Genomic DNA, 21,636 nt, shown 5'->3' on the forward strand with positions numbered 1-21,636 from the left:
AAGCTTATGATCAAGAAGGATTAGATCTATTGTTAGGGATCCTAAGGGGTACTAGTGACCTGGATGGCCACTGTCAGGGACAGGAAACTAGGCTTGATCCAGCATGGCAGTTCTTATAGCAGCTCCATATACTTTGTGTGCTTAATTGCTACTTTGTTCCAGCACCCTGTATAGGATTCTGTGCAAAAATCAGTACCTCTAATGAACTTGTAGGACTGAGCTATTACTCTCATCTTTCACTTCAAGACTTTACTTAAAGCATTTCATCGAAACTATGGCATCTGAGAAAACAAAGCATCAGAGTTCAGACACCCCCAGAAACTGCAGATTTTATAAAGACTGCAAAAGTTCAGGTGGCAGCTAAATAATTCTGCATTTATACCCTCTCCACACCATTTCTCAGATCTCGTCGCCTATTCGCAGTCAGAGCTGTACAGGGTGAAAAGTAGAAACCGTCAAGGACTTGATCCTTCCTCCTCCCCTTACAATGCAGGAACTGGTGGAAGGGGAGGGAGAGAGGCGTGACTTTTATCTCCGCTGCCCTTCTCTCTATGCTGCTTCTACTACTACCATTAATACTAATGTCTACAGCGCCACCAGATGTACGCAGCACTGTACAGAAACTTATACGAGACAGTCTCTGCTCTGTAGAACTTACAATATAGTCAAGACACACAGACAAGACCAAAAAATACGCCTCTTGGCTAAAATCAGCAAGGACTGGGAAGAACCATTTAACCCAGAAGCATCCCAAGAGTCTCAATACACCAAACAACAGCGCCAGAACACAAGCCTGAACCTTTTCCTACATCCAAAGCCCACGGAGAAAAGTTTTTGCCCCGTTTCCCTCTCTCACCTTCAACATGACAGCCCCAGGCACGACTATGCAGCTACGCTGGGAATCTACGGCAAAGCCAAGGAGACAATGTTCATCCCGCTTAGAGCGGTTACAAATTCCCGCCTGACCTTTGCGTTCCGACCCGCCCCTTTACCCTGAATGTCCGCATTGATTGGCTGAGAGCGAGCTAGTGCGCCTTACTATCGGTGACGAAAACTTAGTTATATTTAGCAGAATCTTAAAATGTCCATAGTTGGTAAGAGTAAGAGTCCACGCGTCTGGCCGCAAGGCGAGTGGCGGAAAGTGTCCGGAGCGGACTCCGATGCTCTGCACATCAAAAAAGAACGCGTGGGTAGCCATCTTTGCTTAAGTGTAGGCCTGGAAAACACGAGTCCCGTCGTCCGATTCGCTGCTTCCTATCTGTTTCGTCACGGCGGGGGTGGATGGCAGAGCCGCCCCCTTTCATGCTGAAAGGAATCCATCGCCCGCTGGTTACTAGGCAACAAGACAACTCGTAAACGTGGTCCCGGCGATCTTACGGGTAAGCAAATTCACAGGGTCGGTGTAGCGCAGCGGTGCAAAGCGTAAGAACATAAGAAAGTCATGCTAGGGTCTTCCAGCCTATAGCAAATCTGATAGCGATTTGTTTGGGTCACAAGTGCCCAGTAGACAATGTTCCTTCTCATTTTTGAAAGGCTATGTGCAAATATTTTCTTTTGTGCAACTTTTCATAAGCTGAGTTCAAATTTGTGCGCTACGAACCAGAATAACCCAAATAATATTGTGTTTTCTTGGGCACATTATGTTTCGCTCTGTGTTCAGGGTTCACAACTTGTGTGCATACGCACATACGCACTGTTCGGGTTTTGTATGTTTGTGGGCCCCTGGGCGGACGGGAGCGATGGTACCACCCACAGGGAGGAGCCCTGTGAGTCTCACCGTGGGGAGGCCAGGTCTTGGCAGGCTTCAGACACAGCTGTGGAATAGTCTTTATTAGAGAGAGAGAGACACTGCCCGAGGAGCGGGTAGTGCAAAAGCAAGCCCAGAGGAGGGTATACCCCACTACTCCTTGTAGTAATTCTGTAATGGTCCGCAGAACGGAGTACACCAATAAGGTCCTCTCATGGAGATGCCTTGGTAGTGGTCTGCAGCGCAGGGTACACCAACAGGGTTCCTCACGTAGATCAGGAATGGTAGTGGCCCACAGCACGGGGTACGCCAGAGGATTCCCACAGATGATGGTATGGTGGAGGTCCCCAGGATAAGGTGCACATAGGAGGGTCCTATGCAGATGAATGCAGTAGTGGCCCGCAGCGTGGGGTACACCGGAGAGAGAGGAAATAGATCCAAAGAGTCAGAGTACTCACAGCAAGGTGCGTTCCAGCAGTAGTCCTGGGATGCAAGATAGAGCGATAGCCCAAGGCAGAAGGCCCTCCGAGGAGCGGATAGCCCGAGACAAGGAAGGGCCCCCAAGGAGCGAGTACCCAGAAGGTGTCTCACCAGAGTAGGAGCTGGAATGGAAGTCCATAGCATGAGGTGCGGAATTAGCAATGAGGGAACTCGTTGCCAAGTCGTCAGTTGTCAGGTTCAGTCGGCTTAGGTATCCGGGAGTGGAGACCTCATTAGCGGGGGATTCCCCTGAGGTTCCTGCCAAGCAGTGCTTAACCTGACCTGTGTGCGTGCGCACGCGCCTATGTGATCCCGGAGTCAAGGTGGTGGTTGGCAGCACCCACGCCGTCCCGGGAACGCCAGGAGGGTCAGCGGTAGCTGGCGGAGGCCGCCACTTTCCCCAATGGAGACACTGCAAAAGAGAGAAAGGTGAGCAGGAGTGGTCGCAGCCATCTGCGACCGACGTGAGTAACACGCACAGCTTAGAGGGAACAGTGCCGGTAGATCCCAGAGTAAATCTATGTCTTGTTTCTCCCAGGGATAGTCTACCTGGCTAATAACGTCTTATGGACTTTTTCTGCAGTAATATGGCCAAACTTCTTTTAAACCCACCTATGCTCACCTTGATCACATCCTCTGCAACAGATTCCACAGCTTGATTGTGCGCTGAGTGAAAAAGTACTTTCTACAATTTGTTTTGAATCCGCTGGTTGTTAGTTTCAGGGAGTGTCCCTTTGTTTAAGTATTATTTGAAAGGGCAAATAACCTTCCTTAATTTAGCCATTCCACCCCATTCATAATTTTATAGATTGTCATGTACCCTCTCAGTCATTTCTTTTCCAAGCTGAAGAGGCCTAACCTGTATAGTTTCTGGTTATAGGGAAGCATTCTATTTCCTTTATCATTTTTGTTGCCCTTTTCTGTGCCTTTGCTAGTTCCACTATGTCTTTTTTGATGAGTCAGCCAGAACTACACACAATACTCAAGGGGTGGTCACCTCATATGATTCAGCATGATGTGAACTTTATCGCGAATGCCGGTATATAAAACCAATAAATAAAATATGCAGGTCCATATTCATATGCATTTAGATGGATAACTAAAATTTGGTTACTTTGGATAAATTCTAGCTGGGTAACTATTTGTCTGGCTAGAATTTGGCTGGATAAGTGAGGGGCATTTCATAGGCATTCCGAGGAGGAGCTGAGTTATCCGATAAGTTATTAAGAGCTCATGGGGAAGGGAGGAGGGAGTCTGGTTAGGACCTGTAGGCCTGCAATCTATTTTTTTTTTAATAGGATCACTATTTAACTGGCTATATTCTTTTTAATATATCTGGTTTTCTTTTGAATATAGCCGATTATATGGAAAGATATCTGGCTAACTTAACCAGATATACCTGATATTTGGCTAAGTTAGCCAGATATCTCAGTACCTATCCTGAACGCCCTTTTTTTTTATCCAGCTAAATTATAATTTAGCTGGATGAATGACTGAATATGCCACATTTGTCATTTAAATGGATAACTTTTGAGTTATTGATCTAAATGGCTTTTGAATATAGACCTCTTTCTGTTTCAAAATCAGAAATTCCCTTTATTCCAAGGCTTCCCAAACTTTAGCCAGTATGATCCCATGTTAGCACTTGAAAATTCACATGACCCCAGAGCACGACTAAAACAAATTAGCAGGGGTGCAGTCCCCCCTCCAACAATCAGACCTTCTCACACTCTCCACACTCCAGCTGATCCCCTCTCTCAATCTCTATTCTCTCCATTCGGTCCTTTCAGCCTCCACCATCTACAACAGACTCCTTCTTTCAACCTCTGCCACTACAGTTGATCCTCTCTTACATCCCCCAGTTTCTCTCACCTTCCTATCCCATTCCCTCTCTCTCACCTGCTCCAGTCCTTTTCACATTCCAACTGATCCTCTCTCACCTCCATGCTCTTCTTATAAGCTGCAATTGATCCTCCATCATCTCTCTCACCTTCTAGCCTGGCCTCCTCCCCAGCTGATCCCCTCACCCTATCTTACAGCCCCTAGTCGATCTTCTGTCATTCTCCCCTCTCAGCCTCCACAGCCAATCTCTCTCCACCTTATCTAATTCTCAAACCTCTCCTGCAACTTACCCCTCCTTTCAAATAGGAGGCTAACATTCCCCTGGTCAGGACCAGCAGCAACTTTTTACTTTAGGCCCTGGGGCAAAGGTAAATGACAACTGCTGGGAAGAGAGGACAGGCTGACAGGGGCAACATTTTTCTGTTGGGTAGCTTTGGTAGGGGATGAGGCGAGAGAAGCAGTAGCAATCTCCACTGGGCCCATGCACTATCAGCCCTTCTCTCCCTTCTTGCCTGGTTCTAAGCATGACGGTGATATGCAAGTGGCAGCAGGATTACTAATGAAGTCAGCACAGGGCTCGTGAGCTAGTGCAAACTCATATGCCCCACAGCAGCCCTGATCCCTCCTTGTGCAGGGCTTCCTGTTACTCCAGAAACTCATGCAAGGGCAGTGCCACTGCAGGTCCTGTAAGCATGCGCTGGATCATAGGCCCCACGCTGCTCACAGGCCCTGAAGAGTGCAGCCATTTGAGGCACTCATGACCCCAGCTGAAGGTATCGTGACCCCATCTGGGGTTCCAATCCACAGTTTGGGAAGCTCTACTTTATGCCTTCTTTTAAATATGTCCTAGATTTCCTTTTTCGGAGAAGCACTACACAGGACTATAATTCCATAACTAGAATATATTGAAAAAGTTTGGGTTTTTAATGTACTAGTAGATTACATTAGTTCAGAAAGCTATAGGTACAGTTATCACTTTCATCTTAATTGTATGGTTCATAATATTAGGCAGAGCCATAGCCAGGCAATGTGACGCCTATTGCCAAGTGAAAAACTGCACCCTCACCCATTACACAACACATGACACCACAAGTTGGGAGACTTCGTTAAATGTTTGTACAGCAATGCCCAAGGCCAGTGTGCCAGAGTGCCCTCCACCCCATCATACACAATTAAAATTTATGCATTTATAATAACATATTTTACATGAAAAAGGTCGTTCAAAGCACAGTCTTCTGAGGTAAAAATATCACTTACAATATGTATCTTATATTTACATGCACTGTTGTGGGGCCAACCAGAAAACCTTGCAAAAAAGCAAGAGGCACTTGGAACTCATATGGTATTAGTCCTACTGTTATGCCTCTTGGGCATGAGCATGACCCTCAGAGAGCCACCAAAAAACAGAATTACAAAATAATAAACTTTCTATAATCAAAACCATACAAACTGCCAGTGCTCAAACAGCAATAGCTCTGCTTATGAAAGTTAACACTGCAAATATTACACCACACTTAAAACACCAATACACCCTCTATTAGGAGAACAGAACAAACCAAGCTGCTGTAGATCCCTACATACAAACTACATACTATTGGAATACCTCATTTCAGTCACACATGCAAAATACAATAAAGATACCATAAAATAGAAAGAGAAATCTACAGACAAAAACTGAACAGGAAACCACAACGAGCCAAATTCTATATGCACTGCAACAATGGAAAAACAGAAGCATTACCATTCCTCATAAAACAATAAAATTAGTAAAACCATACCAATAAAAAGAATAATGTGAAACTAATGAATAGAATAGCATTCAAAAATTAAAAACTCACATACAAATTTTCCAGACATCAATAAAATATTTCAAATAACACATCAAATAACACCCATTAAAAAAAATCCCCTATTATGCATATCTAGAACTTTTGATTTCTAGAAGCCCTAAAATTGTCATGGATTAGCAGGCAGAGAGGAAGTGGGGTCAGTCTCCCACACACATGCTTTCTCTGTCTCCCACACACTTGCTCTCTCCCTTACATGCATTCACACATGTATGCTCTCTCACTCTCATACACAAGATTTCTCTCTCCCACACACATACACACATGCTCTTTCTCTCTCTCCCACACAGTCTTGCTCCCCTTTCCTCCATCCCCTAGCATTCTTGGTCCCATCCCCCTCTCCCCTTTCAGACCCCTAATGCCTCAGCAGTTTTGCTCCTCTCTGACACCCCACTCCCCAGGAGCCTTACTCCCCAGCCTTCTCTCCCCTTCCAGATCCCCCACTCCCCAGCAGTCTTGTCCTCCAGACCCCTCTCCCATCTAGAAATCCCACCCCGCAGAAGTCTTACTTCACAGCCCCCTTGCCTCACTCAGACCCCACACTCCCCAGCAGCCTTGCTGAACAGGCCCTCCTCTTCCAGACCTCCACTTCCCAGCAGTCTTGCTCCCCGGCCTTTTCCCCCTCCCAGCCCCCGTATTGCCCAGAAGTCTTGTCACCCCACTCACACTGTCTCACCCACAATACCCTCACTCACCACAGGTAGCCAGTGCATGATTTTCTTAAAGCTGCTCACCCCCACGGTGCTACCGCAATCCCCTCATTCACCTTCCCTGCTCCTGAAGAATTGAAGGATTGGGCCTTGCAGCATGGGTTGCTTCCTCCCACCCAGCTGCCGGTGCTTGAATGACGCCATCAGGTGCCGACAGCCAAGGTGCCTACTGGGATGACCTCAAAAAGCTTTGGAATATAGGACCAGTCAACTCACCCAAATACAATGGAATTTTTGAATGAAAGTAACAAAATGCAAATAAGATGTTGAACTTTTTGGGACCCTTACTTTTCAATATATTTATAAATGATCTGGAAAGAAATACGACGAGTGAGATAATCAAATTTGAAAGTAACAAAATGCAAATAAGATGTTGAACTTTTTGGGACCCTTACTTTTCAATATATTTATAAATGATCTGGAAAGAAATACGACGAGTGAGATAATCAAATTTGCAGATGACACAAAATTGTTCAGAGTAGTTAAATCACAAGCAGATTGTGATAAATTGCAGGAAGACCTTGTGAAACTGGAAAATTGGGCATCAAAATGGCAGATGAAATTTAATGTGGATAAGTGCAAGGTGATGCATATAAGGAAAAATAACCCATGCTATAGTTACACAATGTTAGGTTCCATATTAGGTGCTACAACCCAAGAAAGAGATCATAGTGGATAACACATTAAAATCGTCAGTTCAGTGTGCTGCGGCAGTCAAAAAAGCAAACAGAATGTTGGGAATTATTAGAATGGTGAATAAAACGGAAAATGTCATAATGCCTCTGTATTGCTCCATGGTGAGACCGCACCTTGAATACTGTGTACAATTCTGGTCGCCGCATCTCAAAAAAGATATAATTGCGATGGAGAAGGTACAGAGAAGGGCTACCAAAATGATAAGGGGAATGGAACAGGTCCCCTATGAGGAAAGACTAAAGAGGTTAGGACTTTTCAGCTTGGAGAAGAGACGGCTGAGGGGGGATATGATAGAGGTCTTTAAGATCATGAGAGGTCTAGAACAGGTAGATGTGAATCAGTTATTTACTCTTTCTGATAATAGAAAGACTAGGGGGCACTCCATGAAGTTAGCAAGTGGCACATTTAAAACTAATCGGAGAAAGTTCTTTTTTACTCAATGCACAATTAAACTCTGGAATTTGTTGCCAGAGGATGTGGTTAGTGCAGTTAGTATAACTGTGTTTAAAAAAGAATTGGATAAGTTCTTGGAGGAGAAGTCCATTACCTGCTATTAATTAAGTTGACTTAGAAAATAGCCACTGCTATTACTAGCAACGGTAACATGGAATAGACTTAGTTTTTGGGTACTTGCCAGGTTCTTATGGCCTGGATTGGCCACTGTTGGAGACAGGATGTTCCCTGTACGTACCAGGATCAGTCCAGCAGATGGAGTCAGAACAAACTTCGAGGGACGACACCAGTATAAGCCAATGCACCCTCTGCTGGAGCTCAGTATCTTCTGACTCCAGCAGATGAGAGTGGGGGGATCCCTTAGCTCCCCCAGAGTGACAGGATTCTAGGTTTTCTTTTCCTCCTTGGTCTCTCTGTCACTTTTCTTTTCAGCTCTGGATCAAGTTTAAAGTTTTAAAGTTTAAAAAAAAAAAAAGCTCCAACTTTTAGGAGGCGTGCCTTTTCTGTCTGCCTCTCTCCTTTTCACTGCTCCGCCGTCGCTGGTGGTAAGTCGTTGGGGTTTTTTTCTGGTGTTTCTTCTCCTTTCACAGGTTTTGATTTCTCACAGCGTCTCAGTGCCCCGTGGAAGCCGGTGGTGCCGGCCTCTCCACGCGTGGGCTGACGGTCCCGCGGCTTAGCAGCTTCATTTTTGGCGGCCCCCTTCCTGTCGGCAGGGCCTTCTCTGGCGCTGCGGGACCCGGCGAGCGGGTTGTGCAGGCCGTCCCGCGCCCCCCTGCGGTGCGCTCTTCGTTTTTCAGCCCCCCCCCCCCCGAGGCATAGTGCCTGCTTCCCTGGTTTTTTCTTCATGCCGCGGCCGTCACGTTGCGCGGCCTGCGGCAAGCCGGGGTCCCGGATTTCGAGGGAGGGGATTTGTGCAAGGTGTCTCCCCGGGGGGGAAGACACCTCGCAGTCGATCGCCACTTTTTCTTTTCTCCCCTCCCCCCGGCGGGGGCAGCGCGGGCCGGCCAGTTCGCCGCCGTTGGCGGGAACGGCAGCCATGTTGGATTTGCAGCACGATGCTGCACAGGGTTTACCACAGGAGCGGAGGGATTTTCGGGAGGTTTCTTCCCCGAATCTGTCCCCGGAGGGGGGGTTGTCCGCCTCGGAGCCCTCAGGGGTCCCTCCCATGGGGCCTCCTCCCAGCTTCCCGAGTTTTTCCCCGGAATTCATCCTGCTTATGCATAATGCATATTTGCAGGGGTTGGGGGTCCCGGGGGGGCTCCCCCCGGGCCCTCCACCTACCAAGACCCCTAGGGTCTCTTCGGTTCCTCCCGTTGTGCCCCCCGACCTGGTGGGTTCGGTGTCAGGGGCCCCGGGACCGCTTCCTCGCTTCAGGTCCTCCCAGGGGGGGACGGCAGCGGTTTCGCCACCGGGGGGAGCCTCCCCGGAGCCATCGGACCCGGCGCACCCGGATCTGCCCTCCGAAGGGGATGATCCGCTGGCACTCCGCATTTTTCAGAGGGAGGAGCTGAATGAGCTGATTCCACAGATCCTCCTGGAACTCGACCTTGATCCTCCACCGGATCCGCCGGCTCCTGTTGCACCCGCAGTCGCCACTTCGGCCAAGAAGGGGGACCCGGTTCTAGCCGCCCTTCGTCCTAGACCTCGTGCTTTCCCCATCCATGATTCTTTTCTGCAGCTGCTCACCAGGGAGTGGGATGCTCCCGAGGCTTCGTTGAAGGTCACGCGGGCCATGGAGAAATTGTACCCACTACCGGAAGATTTCCTGGACCTCATTAAGGTGCCCAAGGTAGACTCGGCTGTTTCAGCGGTTACCAAGAGGACGACGATCCCGGTCACGGGCGGCACAGCCCTGCGGGATACCCAAGATCAAAAGCTGGAAGTATTCCTGAAGAGAGTCTTTGAAGTTTCCGCCCTGGGAATGAGGGCCGTCATGTGTACCTCGCTGACGCAGCGAGCCAGCCTCCGGTAGGTTCAGCAACTACTCACTTCCCAGTCTCTGCCTCCAGAAGAGGCCGCACAGGCAGACCGCTTGGAGTCCGCAATAGCCTACGGGGCGGACGCGCTCTATGATCTGTTCCGAGTTCTGGCGCGCTCCATGGTGTCGGTCGTGGCAGCTCGACGGCTTCTCTGGCTGCGCAATTGGGCAGCTGATGCCTCCTCCAAGTTGAGCTTGGGCTCCTTGCCGTTCCGGGGCAAGTTTCTTTTTGGAGATGATTTGGATCAGCTTATCAAGTCCCTGGGGGAGAATGCGGTCCACAGACTCCCCGAAGATCGTCATCGGCCTTCTCGATCTTTTGCTTCCGGTCGGACCAGGTCCAGAGCACAGAGGCGCTATAGGTCTTACAGACAGTCTGGGTCTCGCACAGGCTCCTCCAGACCCCAGTCCTGGATGCGGTCCTTTCGTGGCCGCAGGCCGCAGCGCGACGGATCAGGGCAGGGTAACCCCCCGCCAAAGTCTACACAATGATGCCAGTTTCGCCCACTCCTCCACTCCCAGGATAGGGGGTCGGCTGGCGGACTTCTACGAGGAGTGGGTACGTATATCCACAGACCAGTGGGTCCTGGACACTATAAGGACCGGCTACGCCTTGGAGTTTGTCCGCCCGCCCAGGGACAGATTCCTCTTCTCCCCCTGCGGCTCGGATCTCAAGAGGGCAGCGGTGCAACATACCCTGGATCGCCTTCAGACCATAGGGGCCATTTCTGCCGTCCCCTCTGGCGAGGTGGGCTCGGGCCACTATTCCATTTACTTTGTCGTGCCAAAGAAGGATGGTTCCTTTCGGCCCATCCTCGACTTGAAGGAGGTCAACAAGTCCCTGCGTGTCAGCCGGTTCCGGATGGAGACGCTTCGCTCTGTGATTGCGGCGGTACACCAGGGAGAGTTTCTGGCCTCCTTGGACTTGACGGAAGCTTATCTGCACATCCCCATTCTTCCAGCGCACCGTCGATTTCTCTGCTTCAAGATTCTGGGCCAGCACTTCCAATTTACGGCCCTCCCATTCGGCTTGGTGACCGCTCCTCGTACCTTCACCAAGATCATGGTCGTCGTGGCGGCGGCCTTGAGGAAGGAAGGCATCCTGGTGCATCCCTATCTCGACGATTGGCTGATTCGGGCGAAGTCCTTCGACCTCGGGCAGGCCTCGGTGTCCAGGGTCGTCCAGGTACTCCAAGCTCTGGGCTGGGTGGTGAACTTCTCCAAAAGCTCCCTCGTACCCTCACAGTGCCTGGACTTCCTGGGGGCCAGCTTCGACACGCTCCAGGGCAAGGTTTTCTTGCGCCCGGACAAGGCTCAATCATTGAGGAAACATGTCTGTCGTTTTTCTGTGTTACAGGAACCCACTTCCTGGAATTATCTGCAGCTGCTGGGAGTGATGGCGTCCACCATCGATATGGTGCCCTGGGCTTTCGCCCATCTACGTCCTCTGCAGGCGTCTCTTCTCTCCAGGTGGAAACCAGTGTCTCAGGATTATCAAGTTGTCCTGCCTCTCCCCCCAATCGCCAGGGCCAGTCTGGATTGGTGGCTGGTTCCGGCGAATCTGGCGCGCGGAGTCTCGATCGAAGTACCCAATTGGGTGGTAGTTACCACCGATGCAAGCCTCGTGGGCTGGGGCGCCGTCTGCGATCGAAGCGCCACGCAGGGGACGTGGTCCCCGGTAGAAGCGAAGTGGCCGATCAATCGGCTGGAAACCAGAGCGGTACGTCTGGCGTTCCAACACTTCCTCCCGCTGGTATGGAACAGGGAAGTACGAATTCTTTCGGACAACGCCACCACCGTGGCCTACATCAACCGACAGGGGGGCACAAGGAGCAAGCATGTCTCCCTCGAGTCGACCCCCCCTGATGGAATGGGCGGAGGTACATCTCGTCCGGATCGCGGCCTCTCACATCGCCGGTGTGGACAATGTTCAGGCGGACTTCCTAAGTCGGCAACAGCTGGATCCCGGAGAATGGGCTCTTTCTGATGAGGCAATGCGCCTATTGATCCGCTGATGGGGCGTACCACACCTGGATCTGATGGCGTCTTCCATCAACACCAAGGCACCACGTTTCTTCAGTCGCAGAAGAGAGCACGGCGCGGAAGGGGTGGATGCTCTAGCTCTTCCGTGGCCAACTCACCGGCTTCTCTACGTCTTCCCCCCGTGGCCCTTGGTAGGAAAGATTCTCCGCAGAATAGAAAATCATCGGGGACCTGTGATTCTCGTCGCCCCGGAGTGGCCGTGCCGGCCCTGGTTTGCGGACCTCCTGCAGTTGGCAGTGGACGGTCCGCTCCGTCTAGGTCATCTTCCTCGTCTACTACACCAGGGCCTGGTATATTTCGAGCAGGCCGAACTCTTCTGTCTTGCGGCATGGCTTTTGAACGGCGTCGTCTCCGGCGCAGAGGCTACCCGGAGGCAGTAGTTTCCACTATGCTACGGGCCCGCAAACCTTCCACTTCGGTCGCGTACGTCCGAGTTTGGAGAATCTTCGAAATCTGGTGCTCTTCCCGAGGGATTCGGCCAACTGAGGCATCGGTTCCTTCAATCCTACAGTTCCTGCAGGATGGCCTGGAGAAGAGGCTCGCATATAATTCCCTTCGAGTCCAGGTGGCGGCCCTGAATTCCCTCGTGCAAGGGAACGGTTCTCTCCTACTTCAACCGGATCTAGCATGTTTCCTCAAAGGAGTCAAGCACATACGTCCACCAGTGCGGGATCCTTGTCCCTCCTGGAATCTGAACCTGGTGCTTCGTGCCTTGTCCGGAGCGCCTTTTGAGCCGATACGTACAGTGTCCTCAAGGATCTTACCCTCAAGGCGATCTTCCTTGTGGCCATCTGTTCAGCACGTCGTATCTCGGAGCTTCAAGCTTTGTCCTGCAGGGAACCTTATCTCAGGTTCTCGGATTCGGGAGTTTCCCTGCGCACTGTTCCTTCATTTCTTCCAAAGGTGGTCTCGTCTTTTCACTTGAATCAGACAGTGGAACTTCCGTCCTTCGGTCCCGACGAGCCTCGGGCACTTCGTCTCCTGGATGTCAAGCGCACTTTGCTCCACTACTTGGAGGTGACTAATGACTTCAGGATCTCCGATCACCTTTTCGTTCTTTAGTCGGGTCCAAAGAAGGGGTACCAGGCCTCGAAGACAACGATTGTGTGATGGCTTAAGGAGGCTATCTCTTCAGCTTACATTGGAGCAGGCCGCATCCCTCCGCGCGGAGTGATAGCGCACTCCACTCGCTCGCAGGCTGCGTCTTGGGCGGAAGCCAGTTCTGTCTCCTCATAGGAAATCTGCCGGGCCGCAACATGGAAGTCGTTGCATGCTTTCTCCCGGCATTATCGACTACACCTGGCGTCGTCATCCACTGGGCATTTTGGCGGCCAGGTTCTCCGAGCAGGGCTTTCAGGGGCCCACCCGGTTTAGGGAAGCTTTGGTACATCCCACCGTCTGGACTGATCCTGGTACGTACAGGGAAAAGAAAATTATTCCTTACCTGCTAATTTTCGTTCCTGTAGTACCATGGATCAGTCCAGACGCCCACCACTTTGGGATTTTCTTGCTTCTGCTCGGGTCTGCTCACTGTCGATAATTTTCTGTACTCCTCAGTTTCGTTCTTTTAACTGTTCACAGCTCCCTACAAGTTGGGTGTCTTGCCGCTAGTTGGCGGTTATTCTTATATCTAGTTGTTTCTGGGTTTAATGTATGTTTAAGTAACTTGATCCAGTCCTTCCTGGTCCATTTGGGCTTTGCTATACGTGATACTGAGCTCCAGCAGAGGGTGCACTGGCTTATACTGGTGACGTCCCTTGAAGTTCTGACTCCATCTGCTGGACGGGGGACATAACCCACCATCTGGACTGATCCATGGTACTACAGGAACGAAAATTAGCAGGTAAGGAATACTTTTCTTCTGGGCTTGATGGACCCTTGGTCTGACCCAGTATGGCATGTTCTTATGTTCTTAACTGCTTTGATACATAGATAAGATCTCAAACGTCAATTGATCCGTCCCCACACCCATTCCCAGATGGCTCTCTGTCCCTCCCACTCCAAGAGCAGCTGATGGGAAACTCCTCTGGCTGGGGCTTTCTCCCACCAACTAGGAGGTTTCCCATCAGCTGTTCATGCACCAGAGTGGGTGGAGAGGGACGAGGGGGCTCCTGGAAGGAGTGGGGAGGAAGAAGCCAAGGCAGATCTGATGTCTTTCATTCTAAGGATCTACCCCATGATTTAAGGAGTTAGGCAGGTAGAGATCTTCTGTAGCCACTCAGGGCTCTATTACCAAGTGCTGGACTTAATCAGCTCAATCAGTTTAGGAGAATGTTTAGTCACAATCAAGCCAGCTAAGTCAAGCATTCCCGGACTCCAATTGATTTATCTCATCCACGCCTCCTTATCTCATCCACGCCTCCTTATCTCCGCCCACACTATAATCAATTATCTCCACTTTCGTTTTTACATGTTTGAATTATAATCTGTCCTTTCTCTTCCTCCCCGCCAAGTTTTTAATTACCCTGTTATATGTAACTGCATTTTCCGCACCACTGTTCTAGTTTATGTTTCACGATGCACCCTTGTTTTATGTGAACCAGCATGATGGGACTGCGATCTCGAATGCCGGTATATAAAAACCTTAAATGAATGAATAAATAAAAGCTGAAATGTTCCTAAACTTAGCCAGATAAAATTGAGCTAGCTAAATCACGTGCTGTGAGGTTTCTGAAAATAGCACCCTTATGGACTGGTTTTGATAAAGTGCTGGCCACTCTGGTTTCCACTGACTGCTTTGATGGTGTGGGCAAAAGGCAAAAAAGGGAATCAGATTCAGATGACCGACTACGCTGGGACACAACATTTACGGTCCAGGGTACTGAAAGGCAGAGATTAGGGAAAAAGCACAGGACTGCAGAACACATTCAAACAGCATTGTCTGAATTATCAAGAAGGCTGCTCACCCCGTAAAATATTTGCTAGCATTAATTTTGTTATAGGTTTGACAGTTGCTTGGTTTTGATTGTAAATATTATTATCCTTAACATAAGACTTGAAGGTAACCTGTATGGAGCAGTAGTTTCTACCCTTAACAGAAACATGGGAATAACCTGCAAGGAGCAGCAGTTACTTCCATAAGAAATTTGCTAGGCAGACTGGATGGACCATTTGGTCTTTTTCTGCCGTCACTACATTGTTACTATATTACTATGAGTTTAGTTCAGCAGGGGTGCTAGTTGTAGCCCACCTTTTAACATTCAGGGCCAGATGTTCCAGAGGGCTACTCCTGTTTTATGTCTCTGGGCATAATGTCTATGGGCCCTTGAAAAACTATGACTTGAGATCCTATGTGTGCAAAAGAAAGTCACGCGTTATCTCCCCACAGAACTCCACAGCACTAGATTCATTCTGAGGACGGTAAGGGAGAATAACTTTATAATTTAAAATGTTTGATCAGTTGTGAACTCCTGTTTTAAGTACAGAAGGAAAAAGCAAAATATTCCATATGGGCTAATCTTTGTTTGAAGTTTCACTGTTTTCATTTGCAGATCTTCAGCTTTATACATAATGGATGCACCTTCCTTAACTAGAACTGCTGAAACTCCATCAGACTTCTCCACTGAAACAGTGCAGACAGTCGTACCAAAAAAGTAAATCTTTCTTCACATACTATTTTTGATATTTCAGAATCTACCATCTTAACAGCCTGGGTGGGGGGTGATTAAAGTGAAAGACAAACCCAAATTATGCAAATGATGGCTCTTTGGAGCCAATTAAATAAGTAAGCTCGGAAAACGGGCTCCTGCTTTTCTAACGTTCACCCAGCACCTCTCCTGGGCCCGAGATTGAATATTTAAATGAGGCGTCGTGCTGCCAAGGAGGTGCTAGGGAAAACGGACGCTAACTTTTACGAGCGTCCCTTTCCATAACCTGTGCACAGCCACGGGTTAGGAAAATGGATGCTCGTTAATTGAGCTTCCCTTTTCCTAACCTGACCACTGGCACACTTTTATTTTTTTTAAACATTTTGGTTCCTCCGACTTAATATCACCACAATATTAACTTTTTTGGGCTGCTCAGAAATTAACACTTGCTCTGGGCAGGCATTCATTTCTGAGCGTAAAAATGTGCAGGTCGGGCACACATTTTGGGGGGATCTGGGGAGACTAGCTAAGAGCCTCATCAACATGCATTTGCTTGTGATGACCGCTATTAGTTTTCCGGGGGAGTTGGATGCGCATTTTGGACACACTAATCCCCTTACAGCATAAGGGTTGTAGACGCGCTTCCAACCGCGGGTTAAACAGTGCGTTCAGCTGAGCGCACTGTACTGCATCGGCCCCATTGGTTGCCAGCTTCAGTCCTTTTATGCCAATGTGGCAGGGTGCTTGGCTGGAGAAGGTTTTAATTGGACTTTGGAAGCTTAAAGAAGACCAGAAAAAACAAACTTTGATATAATTTAGTATTGTTCTGATGTGTTTAGTTAGGACTACTGTATATCCTGGCTAGCCCTAGGATTTTTTTTTTTTTACCAAGGTTTTCATGATTTGTTCTGTTATTAATCAATGTAAGTTGTCTATGGTGTAATTTCTATTGCTAGGAGCGTGTACTTCAATCTAGCAGACTGACCATTGAAACAACAAATAATATTGGCATTTACCTTTGGTCTGGTATCACTTCTCTCGAGGTCAGAAATCCTGCAGCATAAATAGAAAGAATCCCTTTCAAATATCTGGATGAATATTGCTGGTATCCTGATTTAAATCTCTGTTTCTTCTAGGAGGAGAAGACTTGCAGTTGAAATTATTCAGCAGGCCTGGAAATCTCACAGGGATAAAAACCTTTTCAAACTGCTAAAGCAAGCTGCTCGAGCTGCCGTACGTGTTTTAGACCTATCCTTATTCATGTGCCCTAGATGTGAACGGTTTAATTAAGTGCATCAAGTAACTCTCTGTTTTTAATTGTAATATGATACAAAAAGATATAGGGAGCGGAAACATATTTAATGGCATTGGGTGTTTTCAGTTGCTCTGGTGGAAACCATTGAGAGCAGATAGGCTCACATGGCTGGCGAAATTAGCACAAAAGCAACTTGAAAATATTTGGTTTATTCCAGAAAACACCATTGTGTTAAACAAGGAATACAAAAATGAATAGCTTTTATTTTAGGTAAATAAGGTAGACAACAGAAATCAGCAGTGCCTGTTTGCTGGCAGCTCTGTGGCACAAACCTACCTGCCTTGCCAGGGAGCTGCCCAGCAAGACACATTGCAAATTTATCTTAGTCCTTTTTACTTATCCATTGTAAAAATACTTGTTCTCTACTCAGCTGAATTCTTTCTTACTGATTTTTCTTTATGACTAAAGAAATGTGGCTGCTTACTTCATTTAAGGGCCAGTTTACAAAGGCTTTTTTCTCATTTTCTGTTTATGGGAAAAGACCTTGATGAATCAGGCCCTTAAGGCTGGATTATAAAACCCCAGTGCACATAAATCCCGGGGTTTACGTGCGTGGCCGGGCCTTACACGCGCCGGGCCCATTTTCAAACGGGCTTGGCCAAGCGCATAAACCCAGGGACGCGGGTAAGTGCCGGGGCCTTAAAAGGGGGCGGTCTGTGGAGTGGGGCGGGGCTAGAGGCGCCCAGTACAGCGGCCATTTGCTGCTGTGCCGGGGGATTGCCGGCAAGCAACTTGCTCCTGCTCCTTTGCAGGAACAAAACGTGAGTTAAAAAAATGGAGGGGGGCTAGGATAGGGAAGGGGGAAGGTAGAATAGGGGAAGGGGAAGGAAGGTTAGGGTAGGGGTTGGGAAGTTCCCTCCCAGTCCGCTCCTTAATTGGAGCGGACTGGGAGGGAACTGGGGAAGGCCCCGATGAGTCACCGCGCGAATTTGCTAAATTATACCCCCCCCCTTGCGCACGCTGACCTGAAATTTTATAACATGCACGCGCCAGCCAGGTGCAAACTGATAATCCGGATTGGCCAGTGTTGCAGGCAGGATGCTTGGTTCAATGGACTTTTGGCACATCTTATGTTCTTATACAGAGAAAGTGGCTTCAAAACTTTCAGATTAAGGAATACTGCTTAATCAGAGGACTAGGATCCTAAGAACTGGGCTAGTAGGAGGCCATGGTAGGCAGGAAAATTAAGGGGATTATTTTGTAATGGCCCTGCATAAGAAAATTGACAAATAGTTACATAAGTTACACCAATTTTCAAAACAAACTTACCCTCCTTGCATTTTCTCTTTGAAAATGATTCCCCACACAATTACACTTGCTAAGCTGTACACATAAAATTTTGGAAAGCTGTACGTGTATACATTTAAAAATCCAAAAGTGTGTGCATTGGTCCAAATCCCTCCCCAAGGATCACATCTGTATCCAGGAACATATCTGCATTCAGTAATGCCTCCACTCAGTCGGAATAAACATATGCATATACAACAAGTATGTGTGCCAGGTTATCTATATAGCGGGTGGGGAAGTTTATAACAAGTCATTTCCATAGGTAAAGCACAGTTTCACCTGCAGAACTGCCTTTGAAATTTTTATGTCAATTTTTTTTTTATTATTAAGGCCAATATTCAGTAGGCCATTTAGTGGATAAGTTATCTGGCTAACCTTAACAGGATATAACTTGTCCTGTATATTCAGTGGAATAAACATCCAGCTGAATATACTTGCTGCATATAGCCGGATAACTTAAAAACATAAATGGCCCTGTTTTAATATAGCTGTTTAGGTTTTTCAGTTATCCGTCCTTGTGTGGCCAGATAACTTGCTACTTTTCCAGATATCTTTAAAAGATATCTGGGTAGGTAGCGCCAAGAAAGTTAAAAAAAACCATAAACATATATAGGGCCCTGTAGTCTGATTTCATTCCACCCCCCCATCAACAAACAGTAAAGAGGCCAAAGCAGCCTTAGAAAGCTGGAAGCATAAACCGAGTGTAGGTTACGCTTCCAGCACAGCTTTGACAGAGGCAGTGCTGGATGTCACCGAGAGGTTAAGTTCAGACCCGCTCTCGGTGGGGCTTGTACAGGTTCAGGGGGATGGCGGAAGAGTCCAGGGGTTGGATTGCAAGGCCTCTTTATCAGGATTTTAAATCTGGGAAGGGGGGAGGGAGGAGAACGGAACCGGGAAAGAGAATTTTACCTGTATAGGAGGTGATGCGGGGTGGGGGTTGTAAGGCCACTGTGGCCTCTTTACTATTTGTTGATAGGGGGTAGAGGAAATTGGGCCATTTGTTGCCTTTTTTTTTTTTATAACTTTCTTGGTGCTACTTACCTGGGTATCTTTTAAAAATATCCAAATAAGTAGCAAGTTATTTGGCCACTGAAGAGTGCTTCCCTGTACGTATCCAGATTTCAGTAGCAACCAAGAAATGAAGATTGGTGAAACCAGGGATTCTTTATTATCGCAATGTGTGGTGAACAATAAAGCCTGACTCTTGCCGAGTTTCGCTCATGTAATCCAGGTGCCTCAGGGGCTACAACAATCATAAAACATATATATTAAAACATGTAAAAACATAAATAGAAACTTACACCATATAAAATCAAAATTTAAAAAAATTAATCAAAACAGATGCCAAATAATATGAACAATTTACAAATACCAGATACACAGACATATATGACATATATGTGAGGGAGGAGGAATAGCCTAGTGGTTAGAGGAGTGGGCTACAAACCAGGAGACTAGGGTTCAAGTCCCGCCGTTGCTCCTTGTGACCTTGGGCAAGTCACTTTACCCTCCATTGCCTCAGGTACAAACTTAGATTATTAGCCCTCTGGGAATAGGGAAATACCTACAGTACCTGCATGTAAACTGATGTGATATCTTAGATCAAATGTTAGTATATTAAAATATATATATATACAGCATGGTTTGTGTTGCCATAAAAATCAATAGATGTCAGTTTTATCTACCTGTGATGATCAGACCAACTTTCTCAACGGTGTTTAAAAGACTACATTCATTTCTCCTTTTTTAGACACTTTGTTATGTTAAAGTTTCTACATTGTTGCAGTGAATATAAACAGAAACATGGTGTCAGCATAACCATTCATATTGTATGAATAACAACCTTTCATAGCATTGATACCATATTGGTCAATAGTTCTGAAAGAAGCTAAATTTCTAATTCAGAAATAGGGGCATTAACAATTTGCATACAAATAACTTCTTGTCTAATATAACAAATTCTTCACTGTGCTAATAAACCAAACTCTACAAAACTCTATAAATTATTAGCACTATGATTTAAGAAATACACTCTCATGCATATATTATCAACTTGATCAGTTAATTCAACCAGTACAACTTCAGCTTCCCCAAAAAAAAAAAAAAAAAATTAAATCCTACTGGGCAGCACAAGCCCAGTTTCAAAAACATTCAACTGTGCCTTAAGTTGCTCATTGTGCATGAGATTTTTCTTTATTCTTTAACTAAGAAATGCTATCACAGGCAAATATAAACACAGTTAACATTCCTTAACAATATACTCTGGGGATCCAAGATGGGGGTGGATCCAAGATAGCAATTTGATAAGATGCTGGTGAGCGCCTTTCTTACCTTGTGAACTAATTCCTGTGGATAAAATTTAAAATCGCTTATTGTTGAGAGCGTGGACCCTTGGGCCAACTAGAGTGAGAGATGGAACCGCTGAAGGAAGGCCTGCAGTGGTACTCATAGCCGGGAGGTGGATCAAGAGCAGGAGAGGAGTGGTGAACCATCCGAGTCGGGGCAGACAGTAGTCGAGAAGAGTCGATGATGGTCCAGAGGTTCGAGGCGGGCAGCAGATGAGAAGCCGAAGTCAAGCCGAAGAAGCCAGCAAGTGGGGACTGGAACACAGGAGTGGGAGCGGAGTAGGCAGGAAAGCAATTCAAAATTAAAATTGCTATATATTGCAAATGCTTCACAAAACACTTGTTTTTACACTAATCCGAGTGTTGTCATTTTTAAACAAGAATTTTTTATTGTTAGAATTTTTTAACTTTTCATTTATAATGTATTATCATTTTTATCCCTTCGGTATACAAAAGAATGGAGGGACAATAGTATTTACGATTTAGTATTGAGTATAAAAGAGTAACTGTGGTCGCGGTATGTAGTTCAGAGAATTACTTCCGGTTTCACGGCATGGCGATGCTGAGATGTGCGCGCATGTTATAAAATCCGGGGTCGGCGCGCGCAAGGGGGTGCATTATTGTGCAGCTTGTGTGCACCGGGCCGCGCTGCCTTCCCCCATTCCCTCCAAAGCCACTACGAAATCAGAGCGGCCTCAGAGGGAATTTCCCTACCCCACCTTCCCTTCCCCTACCTCCCCCGTCCTTTCCCCCCTACCTTTTTTGTTTTCTTTTTGTTGTTTCCAAACTTACTTCAGCCCTGGGGCTGAAGTAAGTTGCGCGCGTTGGCCGACTGTGCCTGGAGCCTCGGGCCCCGCCCCCTCCCCACCCCTTTTTGCAAGCCCCGGGGCTTACACGCGTCCCGGGGCATTACACGCATTGCCGGGCCTTTTTATTTATTTATTTATTTTTTATTTATTTTATATACCATCAATCTGTAAAACAATCTAGACTGTGTACAGTTAAAACAACAAAGAGATAATGAGAAATACAATAAAATTAGTTAAAACAGACACAAATTAAAATTCAGATGAAAGTAAAATAAAGTACATAAGACGAAAATTAAAAGTAATCTAAAGATAAAGGTATCTAAAAATATAATAAATAAAATAAAAATTAGAAGGACTAAGAAATCAATAATGTTTGTTGTAAAAGAAACAAAAACGTAAAGAGACACTTCTAACCATTCTTAGATGCAAGTGAGAGAGAATGTATTTTTTGGCCTTAGATGCATAAAAATACAAATACAGATGTAATAATATTTTTC

The 21,636-nt window shown here is 47.0% G+C and overlaps 2 protein-coding genes across 6 annotated transcripts in view; one reads left to right on the forward strand and one right to left on the reverse strand.

Moving 5' to 3' along the window:
* APOO (apolipoprotein O) overlaps nucleotides 1-1,213 on the reverse strand; it is a 137,820-nt gene extending 136,607 nt beyond the window's left edge. Inside the window, exon 1 of one of the 4 annotated variants that reach the window (XM_029603415.1) lies at nucleotides 1,040-1,213. In XM_029603415.1, coding sequence (XP_029459275.1) covers nucleotides 1,040-1,198 — 159 coding nt within the window. In that variant the 5' untranslated portion in view covers nucleotides 1,199-1,213. Of the gene's footprint in view, nucleotides 1-856; nucleotides 996-1,039 lie in introns of those variants that run through there. The other 3 variants (XM_029603416.1, XM_029603418.1, XM_029603417.1) reach the window with 3 other exon arrangements.
* Nucleotides 1,214-1,246: 33 nt separating this feature from the next.
* The window catches only part of C5HXorf58 (chromosome 5 CXorf58 homolog), a 125,999-nt gene continuing 105,609 nt past the window's right edge, over nucleotides 1,247-21,636 (forward strand). For both annotated transcript variants that reach the window (XM_029603413.1, XM_029603414.1), the window contains exons 1-3: nucleotides 1,247-1,379; nucleotides 15,288-15,389; nucleotides 16,520-16,616. In XM_029603413.1, the coding sequence (XP_029459273.1) occupies nucleotides 15,307-15,389; nucleotides 16,520-16,616 (180 nt within the window). In that variant the 5' untranslated portion in view covers nucleotides 1,247-1,379; nucleotides 15,288-15,306. The remainder of the gene's footprint in view (nucleotides 1,380-15,287; nucleotides 15,390-16,519; nucleotides 16,617-21,636) is intronic.

Source organism: Rhinatrema bivittatum, chromosome 5 (genome assembly GCF_901001135.1).
Source record: "Rhinatrema bivittatum chromosome 5, aRhiBiv1.1, whole genome shotgun sequence".
Taxonomy (NCBI): Eukaryota; Metazoa; Chordata; class Amphibia; order Gymnophiona; family Rhinatrematidae; genus Rhinatrema; species Rhinatrema bivittatum.